The sequence below is a fragment of the Grampus griseus genome (genome assembly GCF_964374135.1).
Source record: "Grampus griseus genome assembly, chromosome: 18".
NCBI lineage: Eukaryota > Metazoa > Chordata > Mammalia > Artiodactyla > Delphinidae > Grampus > Grampus griseus.
The window spans coordinates 2,547,035-2,560,566 of record NC_139012.1 but is presented as its reverse complement, the minus strand read 5'-3'; the positions used below and the strand labels follow the sequence as shown (position 1 = coordinate 2,560,566).

Here is a 13,532-nt window from a genome sequence, read left to right as displayed (position 1 = left end):
AAAAGATAAAATCAATAAACATTTAGCTAGACTCATCAAAAAAAAAAAAGAGAGAAAGGGCCCAAATCAATAAAATCGGAGTCCTGGAACAGGGAGGGGGAAGAGGCTGAGGCCCCCGACACAGGAGGCGACAGGACAGGAAACACCGCCTCGCACTTTTAGACAAGAGAAAGCCGTTTAAGCCAGAAGCAGGAGAAGCCCGTCAGGGCCCCGGGGACACAGGGAACCGGAGATGGGGGTCTCCTGAAGCATATCTGCCTCCGTGACATGTCGGCAGACTGATGGGCACACAGGAAACACGACAAGTGCGTTACCTTAATTGTGATGTAGTTCTTCAGTGATTTGGACATCTTCTCTTCTTTGCCCTTCACGTGCAAATGCCCTGAAACAAAAACAGAGTCACTCATTCTGTACCCCCAGAGGCAGGGTGAAGGAGGGCGCGTCTCCAAAGGCGCCTGGACTCCGGGAGCCCTGACCCGTCACACAGCCCTGCGTGGATGCCCACACAGGCCCCCCAGATCGGCCCTGCGCTCAGCCCGCCAGCAAGGGGGGCCCACGTCCACCCCAGGCCAGGGCATCACACTGCGGGGACGGCCCCTCCCTCTCCTGTGACTCACCAACACAGGGGACCTGACTCAGCGCCCAAGGAGAGGACACATCTTTGCTTCCACAAAGCGTGCGGGTCTCCGAGCAACACTGCGAGCGTGTCTGTAGCTCGTTTTCAGACATATCCCAGCCTCAGCGTCGTTTCACACCCGTGTGTGAAAGACGGCGGGACCTGAACCCTCAGGACTCCTCCATCTGAGCCTGGACCTCCTCCTGGACCACATCTGTACCAGGTTCACTTCCAAGGGAGCTGTGATTTCCCAACAGAAGATTCTTCCACTTTTTCTGACACAACTTCAAGCATCACCTTTTTTCAAGCCAACTTTCCAAGAACTGGTGACAATGTGGCTTCCAAAAAGCTACGTAACCTTGAATATGTCAACCTATGCAGCCTGCCATATACACAAGTGAAGTTTTAAGAAACTGACAACATCTGGAAAACGAAACATCTGACTGCTGAACTCTACTTCCATCCATTTACTTCAGGAAAAGGCATCGATTCTCCAGGGTGTCAGGAGACACAGCTGTTCCTCCGGGACCGGGTGAAAGTGGGACAAAGATTCCAACGTCCTAACAGATCGTGGGTCTTAACAGCAAAACCCTTCCCCACGCCTCATCCAAAGCAGCAGGACCTGCCGTGTGCAGACACAGAGCCCCGTGAGCGCTGGCACTATTGTGGGTCCCGTCTGATGGCAGACCCAGTCACCGAGGGGCACCGGTGCTGGCGGCAAACCCCAACTCCTCACGAGCGCCACCGACGAAGGGCCTGTGGGGACCAGCCCTCGCGTCCCGACGGGTAACACGGGATCACCTGTCCCCGAGCCTGCGACCGGGCACGGGAACACCTCCATCCCTGGGACCTGTGATTCTCTCCCCGGACGGGCTCGGAGCATTCTGCTCTCACAAGTCCTCCCGCTGAAGGGGGAGACCTGGCTCCATGCGGTTTCTGAGAAGAGGCGTGAGCCCCGACCGGAAACGGGTCCGGGGTCCCTGCCGAAGTGCGGGAGGAACGGAGCCGGGGCCATCGAGCTCCTGGCCCGGCACAAAGGACGCGGGTTCTGGCTCCAGTCGGGCGCCAAGCAGGGATACGAGGTGGAAACCGGACCTCGGGCCCCCGCGCTGGGAACGGCAGCTCAGCCCGTCCCTTTCAGACGACCTCAGGGCAGCACCGAGATGCGGGGTCGCACAGAGAGCCGCGAGGCTGGCCCGCGGGCTCCGGGCGGGGCACACGGGGTGGCAGAGGCGCTGCAGGGCGGGCCTGCGCGGAAGGCAGCCCCGCTGGTCACTGTCACCCACGTGGCCCCTCGCCGCAGACTTGAAGCAGCTACTGCATATTACAAACCTGGAGTGTGTCTGCGTTTAATACCACCTCGCTGGCAAAACCTGGTTTCCTTAAACTAAGGACTTAAAGAAATGGTTCTTGTTGGTTTCCTAAGCTTTAGATGTTGACCGTTTGCATCTCCCAACCCCATCACTACCAAAGCCTTTCCTCTTTCTTCCCCTCAAACACCACTGCCCACTCCAGAAAGGTAACAAAACCAGTTCACGGTGGCTCCGCGACCTTTATCACAATCTTGGACACGTGAATCTCCCCATGCGTCACAGGAAATGCCAAAATTGCTTCGCTCAAGACGCCGCTGGTCTCACAACTTCGTATCCACTTCTGAGAGCGACGGCCACGAGGTTTTTTGAACAGTGAAACGGAAGGCAGTGCTTTCAGAGAATGACAGGTATTGACGGTGACAATGTCACAGCTCAAGAATGGCGTATTCATAATCATTACGACAGCATACTATTTGAAATTCCCTCTTCATAGTTTCGTTTCAAACAGACTTCTGCAGAACCGCGCTGCATAACATTGGCCGAACTCTCGTCAGCTCACGTTTCAGTTCCAAAAGGCACATTCGGTATTCCGATCCAAGGAAGTTCACGTCCAACCAACAAGTCAAAGCCCATTTAAGGGACAACTCTGTTTCTTGACCTATTTATTAGCTGATGCAGGTGTTTCCAAATGTAGCTATTTCACGAACAGAGTCGAGAGAATTGAAATGGAACAAATTAATCTGAAGTCCTCGCTCACCAGAATGTAGGAAATAATTCCCCCACTGCTGGCACTGGTGAAAGACCTCGCACTGTGCGATTTCGTTCTCGTGGTGAGGAAACGCTAAATCTATGCCACCCGAGTGGATGTCCAGCCGACTTCCAAACACCAAACTGCAAGACACAGGGCAGAGCAGGGAGTTAACTCAATCCAATGACACGGTCTCCAAACCACATCCCGTATTTACTCCTTCCAGCCCTGGGCCACGCACACACCGAACGGAGCCCAATTCCAAATGCATGATAATTCAGCTGATGCAAACGGAACCCGACATTTGTTTTTACTTCATAAAACCTCGAATTCATAGCTTTTCCGCCTGGGAAAGAGACTGCATTTTCTTTGCTCTGGATACAATATGTGGTTTTTAAAAACTTCAAAATTACTTTTTCTTACTTTCAGTAGGCAGACCTTAGTGGGTGTTCAACTATAACAAAAAAAGAACTATAAAATCAAGAGATTTTTAATTTGGCTTTTGAAAAATGAGCCATTCAGCAGCCGTACATGAATAACAAAGTAACAGAATTCAAAGTGACACATTTCAGCTGGCGGCATTTCAGCTATAAGGCTGCTCGGTCCACAGAACTGCACGCCGCACCTCTCAGGCCTGCCGGGGACACTCAGTGTGTGCAGCTCTGTCACCAGAGCACCTGCAAAGCAACCGGTACCAGCACCAGTGGTCCAGGCTGACCAGCAGCTGCTTCAGAGGACGTGAAAAATGCAGAGATCAGTGAAAAATGCAAAAGCTCGCACAACGGAAAGGGGGCGCAAGGCAGGCAGCTGTGGAGCTCTGGAGGCCGTCGGCCCCCCGGGGGTGCAGACACCAGTGAGTTTTTCTGAAAATGGTTACAAACAGATGTTTTCAAAGATGCCACAGCCTCACTGAGGTCCTTCCTGCTGAAGGCCGACTCTCTTCCCACTGGCCCAGCTCTGGAAAAACCACGCATGCACTGGTCACACCTGAGCTGAGTGGACGAGCAGGTCGTCCAGGAGCGCACACCCTTGGCAGCGGTTTCTAGAGAATCTCTAATACGAGTCCTCGAAATTCAAACGCTACAGGGCGAGCGTGAGGTGGGAGGGACCAGGACTGGGGAGGAGCGTATGAGGGGCCACACTTGCATTTGTAACGAGTGACCCATTTTTACAAAGATCTGAAGCAAATATGACGAAGTTAAGACTTAACAGCTAAACTGTGGGTCTGCAGTGTTTGTTAGATTAGTCTCTAGTCTTGTCTGTATGTCACACCTATTTTAAAATAAGAGAAAGCTGAAAAGGAATAGAAGTCCATTTTCATTATTTAGATTTCAACAAAAATAAAACATTTAATGGTCACATTACATTTGAAATTTACTAAATGCTTCCTGCTTTAGAGAAATTATTTGAATCTAAAAGATGAAGATCTTTTTTTTTAATAAATTAATTTATTCATTTATTTCTGGCTGCGTTGCTGCGCGTGGGCTTTCTCTAGTTGCGAAGAGCGGGGGCTGCTCTTTGTTGCTGTGGGCATGCTTCTCATTGCGGTGGTTTCTCTTGTTGCAGAGCACGGACTCTAGGTGTGCGGGCTTTAGTAGTTGTGGCACGAGGGCTCAGTAGTCGTGGCTCACAGGCTCTAGAGCGCAGGCTCAGTAGCTGTGGTGCACGGGCTTAGTTGCTCTGCGGCATGTGGGATCTTCCCGGACCAGGGTTTGAACCCATGTCCCCTGCATTGGCAGGCAGATCCTTAACCACTGTGCCACCAGGGAAGTCCCGATAAAGATCTTTTTACAACACAATGTATATCCCACACTGCTGTTAAATCAATAAGTATCTGTAAATACTTTTAAGTGTTTACAGTAGGGCTGAGAGCTGGACATGTCTGTTTGTTTTTAATATTTATTTAGTTACTTTGGCTATGCTGGATCTTAGTTGCGGTGTACCAACTTCTTAGTTGCAGCATTCTGACTCTTAGTTGCGACACGTGAACTCTTAGTCGCAGCACGTGAACTCTTGGTTGTGGCATGCCGACTCTTAGTTGCGGCATGCATGCGGGATCTAGCTCCCCGACCAGGGATGGAACCCGTGCCCCCTGCATTGGGAGCGTGAAGTCTTACCCACTGGAACAACAGGGAAGTCCCTAGTTGACTGGGGGTTTTTTTTGTTTGGGGTTTTTTTTTTTTTTTGCAGTATGCGGGCCTCTCACTGCCGTGGCCTCTCCCGTTGCGGAGCACAGGCTCCAGACGCGCAGGCTCAGCGGCCATGGCTCACGGGCCCAGCCGCTCCGCTGCATGTGGGATCTTCCCGGACCGGGGCACGAACCCGTGTCCCCTGCATCAGCAGGCAGACTCTCAACCACTGCACCACCAGGGAAGTCCCTAGTTGATTGTTTTTTAACGAAAAGTTGGACCCTGTTTCATACTAACAACAGGGTGTGACATCTCAGGAGTTTCAGATGTGTTTCCTAGTAAGTCTCATACAGACACCACCACGGACGAGGGCAGCAGGGGAGGAGCACGTGGCGAGGGGCGGGGGAGGTAGGACCCCTTCTAGGTCTTCGCTGGGATGGACATGCTGGCACAGGCAGGTGGCGGAGGGTGAGGCTTCCCCCCGTAGGGTGGGGTGAGCCTACACCAGAGACGAAACCCGCGTGAGGTGGAGGCACAGGGCAGCCTGCTCTTAGGTAACGTTCACGCCCCGCCAGGAAGCTGCTACGTGCAGCAGCCGACAGGAGGACGACTGGGTTTGCTGACCTTAAAATCTGGGGTGTGGCCAGTAGTTTGAAATGTTCACCTTAATCACACTTTGTTTCTAATTTTAAAAACCGATTACAAGGGCTTCCCAGTGGTTAAGAATCCGCCTGCCAATGCAGGGGACACGGGTTCGAGCCCTGGTCCGGGAAGATCCCACATACCGCGGAGCAACTAGGTCTGGTGAGCCACAACTACTGAGCCTGCGCTCTACAGCCCGTCTTCTGCAACAAGAGAAGCCACCGCAATGAGTAGCCCCCACTCGCTGCAACTAGAGAAAGCCCACATGCAGCAAGAAAGGCCCAATGCAGCCAAAAATTAATTAATTAATTAAAAAAAACTGATTATAATAAATATCTGCAACACATCAAATGTATCAAAATCCATGAGTTAACGTGCAGGGCTCAGGGAACCATGGTGGGAACCCCCGGGACAGGCTGGAAGTGGAGAGCCCAGCCGGGATGCAGCCTTCAGTACCCGCGAGCACACACGCAGACACACGCACACACAACTGCACACACACAACTGCACACACACACACACACAAACACACACAGGCAGAGGCAAGGGAGCACAGATGCCGGAGGGACGGTCCACAGGGCAGGTCCACAAAAGGAAGGTGGATGAGGCCCCAGCAGAGACGACAAAACCAGAAGAACGTTGTTCCACAGAAGCCAGGGAGCGAGCAGGGGTGTCAGCGGCCCGTCACAGACCGGGCTGACGGTCACCGTGACCTCTGGAGACCAGAGTGGGTGGGGACGCCCGTCAGACAACAGCAGGGATGCGTGGACAGTGAGAGAAGAGACAAAAAAGAGGGTCCCTGGAGGAGAATGGGGACCAGAGAAGCGCTGTGTTTACAGGGGTTCCCAAGACAGAAACGTCCTGGGCATGGTGCCGCCCGAGACAGAGCCGGCAGAAAGGGCAGACGGAAGGGGACGCTGGGGGTCACGCTCGAGGCGCCTGGTCCAGGACCAGCTCTGGGGCCGAGGATGGGGGTCCAGCCGCTGGCCCAGGTCCCTGGCCGCCTCCCTGAACCTACCGCGGAAGAGATGCTGCCACCCCCGGAGCTGGCCTGCGTGTGACTGGCACTCAAAAACTAACTGCAGAGCGGGCTCTTCTACTAAAGAGAACAAGCGCTGATGTTGGGGAGATAAACGTGTTCTGGTTTTGCTGCTTCCCTTCCCACAGCCGGTCCCACCCGGGCGCTAAGCTTCCTTTCCAAACCATCTGCGTTGCCGGCACTAGGACCAAGCCTGCCCCACCTGCACCCTCTGCTGGCCGAGCGTGTACATCACAGCACAGACGACTCCGGGAAAACCTTACCTGGCGATGGTGGAACACTCGATATGCCAGCCAGGCCTCCCGTCTCCCCAGGGCGAGGCCCAGGACGGCTCCCGGGGCTTCGCCGCCTTCCACAGGGCAAAGTCGCTGGCATGCCGCTTGTCAGAGTGATCTGCCAGTGACAGACGGTTAATCAGCGGGAGGGAACCCAGAACGAACCAACACAGTCGCCCCCAAACAGGCAGGACGCACGTCCCCGACTCCGTTCCTCTGAGGAGTAACCTCACGTTTCTCGTGCGCGTGTTTTTCTCTTTGCCACGTGAAAGCTAGACAGCTACCAGGTACTTTTATCTATAACACGAGAGAAGCACGCGGTCCCCCAGCAGCGTGGCCCGTTTCAGTCATCTGAGTACTGCGTGCGGGGCTTCAAGTACGTGCAGTGATGCTGCTGAGGGGCCTACTCTACACGTGCTCTCATGCTCCCTCATTCCGTCTCTGTCAGTAGCTGAGTTTCAGAGTAACTGTTTTCAAAGAGAGATGACAATCAGAGCAAAGAGGAAAATACCAGAGTATTTGTATCAATCACATTCAGAAAGCAAGAAAATTCAGAAGAGAGAGGTTCAGGGTTCTAGGACAAGCCGGTACGGGGCTCTCTTTATGTTCCAAAACGGGGAGGCCACCAAGATGCCCTTCAGTAGGTGATGGGTAAACAAACTGTGGTCCATCCAGACAATGGAGTGTTACTCAATGCTGATAAGAAGTGAGCTTTCGAGCCATGAAAAAACATGGAGGGGGACTTCCCTGGCGGTCCAGTGGTTAAGACTTCGCCTTCCAGTGCATGGGGGGTGCAGGTTCGATCCCTGGTTGGGGAGCTAAGATCCCACCTGCCTCGCAGCCAAAAAAACAAAACATAAAACAGAAGCAATATTGTAACAAATTCATTAAAGAGTTTAAAAGTGGTCCACATCAAAAAAAAAATCTTTAAAAAAAACAAAAAAAAGGAGGAATCTTACATGCGTATTACTAAATGAAAGAAGCCAGTCTGAAAAGGCTAGACTGTATGATTCCCACTCTATGACATTCTGGAAAAGGCAAAACAATGGGGACAGTAAAGACATCAGTGGCTGACAGAGGCTGGGGTGGGAAGGGGATGAACAGGCAGAGCACAGAGGATCTTTAGGGCTGAGAAACTCTCTGCGTGATACTATAATGACGGATACCTGTCATTACACATCTGTCTAAACCCAGAGAGACACCAAGAGTAACCCTGATGTAGACTATGGACTCGGGGTGAGGCTGGCGTGTCAGTGCAGGTCCACCAGTTCTAACACGTCCCACTCTGGTGGGGACGCTGATGACGAGGGGGCTGTGCACAGCGGGGCAGCGGGCCTACGGAACTCTCTGGACCTGCCACGCAATTCTGCTGTGAACCTAAAACTGCTCGAAAAAATAAAGTCTATTTTTTTTTTTAAGTGTTGCTGATGCTAGAATGTGTAGGTATCAGAAGTTCCTCCTCTGCTTCCCTAAGGCCAGGGCCACACCTCGCAGGCGTGGATGGTCCAGGACGGAAGCAGGACAACAGCGACTGCGCACAAGTTAGAAGAACTCTTGTGGGGAGTCAACTCCACACACCCGCTGTAATCAGACTGAAACGACACGGGTCATAGGGCAGGAGGGTTACGCCTCAAAGCAGAGACGACTCAGACAACGTGTCTTTTGGGTTTTTGCTCATGTTTTGTTTGGCTTTGTGAAATCTCTAGAGTACCCTTTAAAATTACGTTTACGTCAACCCCAATCCCCCAGTTATTTTTCATGTAGTTCTATATACTTATTACTTCTTCTCCACAAAAATGACTTTGCAGAAGAGGGTATAGGAATAGATCCGAATACGGTGGGAATGCCATACATGCTAAGATACGTATGGGAACTTAACTAGAAGTTTTCAAGAGGTAGATTGGAGTCGCCTTTAAAGCACATGAAAAGCGGCAGAATCACGGGGAAGTTTATGTGGGAATTTACGTATGATAAAATACCTACGGGGATTTAACACGTGACAGCAGCCAGTGGGACAAGAGCGTTAAGACGTGACAGCACAGACGGCACGTGCACGTGCAGAGCGCCCCAGGGAGGAACGGGAGGCCGCGTGTCACGTGCTGCAGCAACTTCCTACTCTGCGTGGTCTCTCTATTCCAAAAAACCCAACTAAATCCAAAACTCGGGTGTGATCGACGTCCGGCAACATCACCACGTCTGAGAGAGCAGGGGAGGGTCTGGGCTTTGTCCCCAGAACCCCACGGGAGGGAGAGGCTGGACCCACCTGTCTCTCCCACGGGGGCAGGGGCCACGCCGACCAGCTTGCCGTATCTGTCTCCTCTTGACTGCAGGTCGAAGTAGACATTGCCTGTTTCATAAAGGTGACCGTGAAGCTCGTTTCTGTCGTCAGCACCCGCATCTACACACGCCTCACAGCTAATGACAATTAGACCCTGAACCCAGGATACGGCACCAGCCTTCAGGTGGCGCCTTTCACCGTATGTTTAAACCAGAATTAACAACAACACTGTATCGTAAAAACATGCGTTTGCTGGGGATTCCCTGGTGGCGCAGTGGTTGAGGGTCCGCCTGCCGATGCGGGTTCGTGCCCCGGTCTGGGAAGATCCCACATGCCGTGGAGCGGCTAGGCCCACGAGCCATGGCCACTGTGCCTGCGCGTCCAGAGCCTGTGCTCCGCAACGGGAGAGGCCACAACAGTGAGAGGCCCGCGTACCGCAAAAAAAAACAACAGAACATGCGTTTGCACACATCATGAACGTCCGGTTGTGAAAGGGAAAACACAAATGTAAGTTCTCTGTAAAATGTTGAGCCAGTTCTTTTTAACAAGAAAAAAGGGAAGTGAGTTTATCACGGGCCTGCCTTCAGCTCTGGGCCCTGGGTTACAGACCCATCAATAAAAGCAAGCCGTTTTTAGCCCGGATACCCTAAGACCACCCTGCCGCTCAGAACAGGCACCTCACGCGAAAGCATCCCCCCTGCCGTGGGGTCCTTTCACCAAGGTGCACACGTGCTGCGGGTGCCAGACGACCCTCCCACGGGGACCCTGCAGAGCCCGGGAGCCCTGCTCGTCCCCACTCAGGAAGAGGCAGAGCAGGGAAGGCGGTGGCAGAGCCGCAGCCCCGGTGGGAAGAGTCCTGCCCCGAAGGAGCCGGCGCTCAGGAAGGCCGACGCCGCGGCCGCTGGGTCGCACTCCTGACCCGCCACCTGCACGCCGCGATCAGCGCGAGGGCCCAAGGTCCGGTGCGATTTTTAACCTTTGCAAACTTCTGGTTTTTAATCTTCACATTCTTTGTACTGACACAGTTACTAATCTGTATCTGCACTACCCTTCTTAGGGACAGTGGCCTTGAAGACAGGTTGCTTTAAGATCCAGGAAGCCTTTATGGGACTTCCCTGGCCGTCCAGTGGTTAAGACTCTGCACTTCCACCGCAGGGGGCCTAGGTTCGATCCCTGGTCGGGGAACTAAGATCCCACCTGCGTCATGGAGCGGCCAAGACAAACACAAGATCCAGGGAGCTTGGACTGTCAGAGATTCATGTCCCCGGTCACTCTCCAGCCCGGCTGGCGGGGACAGGGCAGGCGCCAGCGCCGCAGGGGGGCAATCGGCAGAACAGAGGGGAAACGGCCCCCGGTGACTGGGCTCTGCCAGTCCCCCACGGGGTCCTTCCTCCGCACGCAGTTTATTACTGAGCCCGACCTACGCGCCGGGGTACAGCAGCAAAACACATACCATGGGAACTGCTTTCTACTAAGTCAGAATGCGGACAGCACTTTGAAACTGCTTTGACAGAGGGAGAAACTGCCCCCTTGACGGAGGACACATTTCCCGAGCCTGGGCTTACTTCACCCATTTGCTGAACAAAGTTTTTCTTCACAAACAGTTCAAAGCTCCCATTAGAGTCAAGCTTTTGTGGAACTGCCACAAAGTCCAAATTACTGGAGTTCAAGTTAATACATTTATTTTAAATGAATTATGTTTGTGTCACCATTATTAAAAATGTATAACCAGGGCTTCCCTGGCGGCGCAGCGGTTAAGAGTCCGCCTGCCAACGCAGGGGACACGGGTTCGAGCCCTGGTCCGGGAAGATCCCACATGCCGCGGAGCAACTAAGCCCGTGTGCCACAACTACTGAGCCTACGCTCTAGAGCCCTCAAGCCACAACTACTGAACCCGTGTGCCACAACTACTGAGCCCGCGAGCCACAACTACTGAAGCCCGTGCACCTAGAGCCCGTGCTCCGCAACAAGAGAAGCCACCGCGATGAGAAGCCCGTGCACTGGAACGAAGACCCAACACAGCCAAAAATAAAAATAAATAAATTAAAAAACCAAAACCGAACAGGACGACACGCAGCATTTATCCTGTGCCGCGCCTGGGTGAACCCCTGGTGCCTCAGGACCCAGGTCTCAGGTCTGGTCACTCCTCCCCCTCTGGTTCCAGGACCGCAGGGAGACGCCTCCGGTATCTTCTGGAGCAGACGTGTAGCTGTGCATAAAGGGCCTCACCCTGCATAAACCCAGCGTCATCACCAGCTCCAGGCTGCACCGAGCCCTCCCGCATCCCATGGCCTCGGCACAGGGCTGTGTCCCCTCTTCTAAGACACACCCACTGTGTTCCCTCCACAGCTGAAGACACCGACCGCGTCCCCTGTCATACAGAATGCCCGTCTTGGGGTGCTTTGTCTGGCCCTTCCTCTGGGTCCAGTTTAACTGGTTTAGGAGCTGCTGCTTTTGTCTGGGGCCCCAGGGCAAGGCTGCACCCTGGCGTTTGGCTGCCTCTGGGATCCTGCCTTTCTTCAGCTGCACCCCCTTCTCCCCAGCCGCGCCTTCCAAATCCTGCCCATCCCCAAAGTCCTGGCCCAAGCCTCCTCTCTCCCAGGAAGCTTCTTCCACCCCCGGGGCTGACGGTGAACTTCCTCAGCTCTGATATTGGCACCGTCCCACTGGGCAGCCCATCCCGTGCTGCCTTATTTGCACAACTTGTCGGTTCTTGGACCAGAAAAGCCTCTGACCTTGTGAATAATGCCCAGAGTGCGCAGCCCGGGTCGGGGCTCTGCAGGTGCTGCCATGCTCGTAGAGAGTAAAGGACAAAGGAAGAGGTGTGACCCTAGATGCGGTTTACAGGGGTGACTGCACAGGGAGCACCTTTCCTTCGTGGTCCTGCCCGAGAGCCCAAGAGGCGCGGGGACCCTGCCTGGAACCGCGCGCACATGAGGACTTGCAGTTCTCCCTTCACGTATTTGCTATATTCAGGTTTTGTCTCCAAAAGGATCAGGCAAAGCACCCGAAGACGGGGTGTTCTGTACAAGGGACCGAGTCAGTGTCTTCAGCTTCGTGGAGGGAACACTGTGGGTGTGTCTTAGACGGAAGAGTGGACACAGCCCCGTGCAGAGGCCACGGGATGTGGCAGGGCTCGGTCCAGCGCCTGGGGGGTGACGTAGGGCGAGGCCCTTTATGCACAGGTGCGAGTGGCAGTGTCGGGAGATCTGCCGTTTCTGCCACTGGCCCATCGAAAACAACCCTCCCCTACGCAGAGAGGGAGAAGAGTCCTTAACAAGGGAGTGGGTCTTCAGAGCGACCGCCACTGTCTCCAGCTGTGTTGTGAAAACTTATAAACAAAGTTGAAAAAAAGCTCCAGGGAAGACTGTACTCCCACCCGGACCCCATGGCCGTTAGCACCTGGCCACGTTTGCCTCGTCGAGATCGACTCTCGGATGCCCACCTCGCCTGTGACAGTGCAAGGTATTTTGAAAGAGAACTGATTCAGCAGTTTCACAAAGAGACACAATCGTAGAAAATCTCACAACATTTCTGCCGTAAGAATCCTACCAAGAAAGACAGTGAGACGTTCGGCCCATCCGAGCCACCCAAATGCAGCCCGCCCGTCCAAATCCTACAGGGTCTCACCCAGCGATCAGGTTAATAACAGAACCGCTACCTTTCGGGGTGGCGTAGGCGTGCCCGTTAGCAATTATTCTCTCGATAAAAGCAATTATCTGAGGAATGTTTTCAGTCACCCTCAGGTACACGGTGGGTGGGAGAACCTGTAAGAAAACAGAGGAGAGACGCGGTTTCCCCAGCTCCACGCGGAGGGGGTCAGCCCCAGAGTCCACCGTCCAAGCTGCTCATCACACACCTACCTTCAAGGCTGCCATGTCTTGTTTAAAGTCTTCTTCATATAGATTGGCCAGGGAAGCGGGAGACACGTTCATCTGTAAGAAGATGAGGAGAGCATGAGAGTCTGGGGGGCTCACAACGCAACCCCAGAGGCACGGCCACTCCTCCCGGGCCGCACGGCGCGGCCTCCACGCGGTTCTGCTCACAAAGGGGCATTTAACCGTCCTGGCCCCTTAGCTGGTCAAAAAGGCTTACTGACCTGCTTTCTGGTCAGAGAGAAAAAGGAATAAACAGTGTCATGATTTCCGTTATATAATTCAAAACAAAACCCAAAGACCTACCAAGTAGCCTCTGCTCTTCTAGGACCAGGGCAAGCCAGCTCACCCCGTCCGACACACAACCACTTGAGCTCCCGACTTTTACCCCTTTATCTCTCAGGGGGCAAGTGAAAACAAGTCACAAGTACCTGTATGAGGAAATGTCTCAGAAACATCTGAAAGCAATGCAGCCCCCGTCAATGGGGGCTGTGGCGGGTGTTCAATCTGGAGGGGCCAGGGCTGGGCGTCTGGGGGCAAGCAGAACCCCCAGAGAAGTACGCTGCATTCTGAACGCAGGGGCTCTGGATTCAGGCGGGGAGGGGGGCCGGCACACA

General features: G+C 53.8%; 1 protein-coding gene across 1 annotated transcript in view; it reads right to left on the bottom strand.

Moving 5' to 3' along the window:
- CARS2 (cysteinyl-tRNA synthetase 2, mitochondrial) overlaps positions 1–13,532 on the bottom strand; it is a gene marked incomplete at its 5' end in the record, with an annotated part of 36,653 nt that overhangs the window by 10,906 nt on the left and 12,215 nt on the right. Inside the window, 6 exons of the mRNA XM_082675463.1 lie at positions 315–382; positions 2,687–2,820; positions 6,751–6,880; positions 9,026–9,109; positions 12,702–12,807; positions 12,904–12,975. Of these exons, the coding sequence (XP_082531589.1) occupies positions 315–382; positions 2,687–2,820; positions 6,751–6,880; positions 9,026–9,109; positions 12,702–12,807; positions 12,904–12,975 (594 nt within the window). The remainder of the gene's footprint in view (positions 1–314; positions 383–2,686; positions 2,821–6,750; positions 6,881–9,025; positions 9,110–12,701; positions 12,808–12,903; positions 12,976–13,532) is intronic.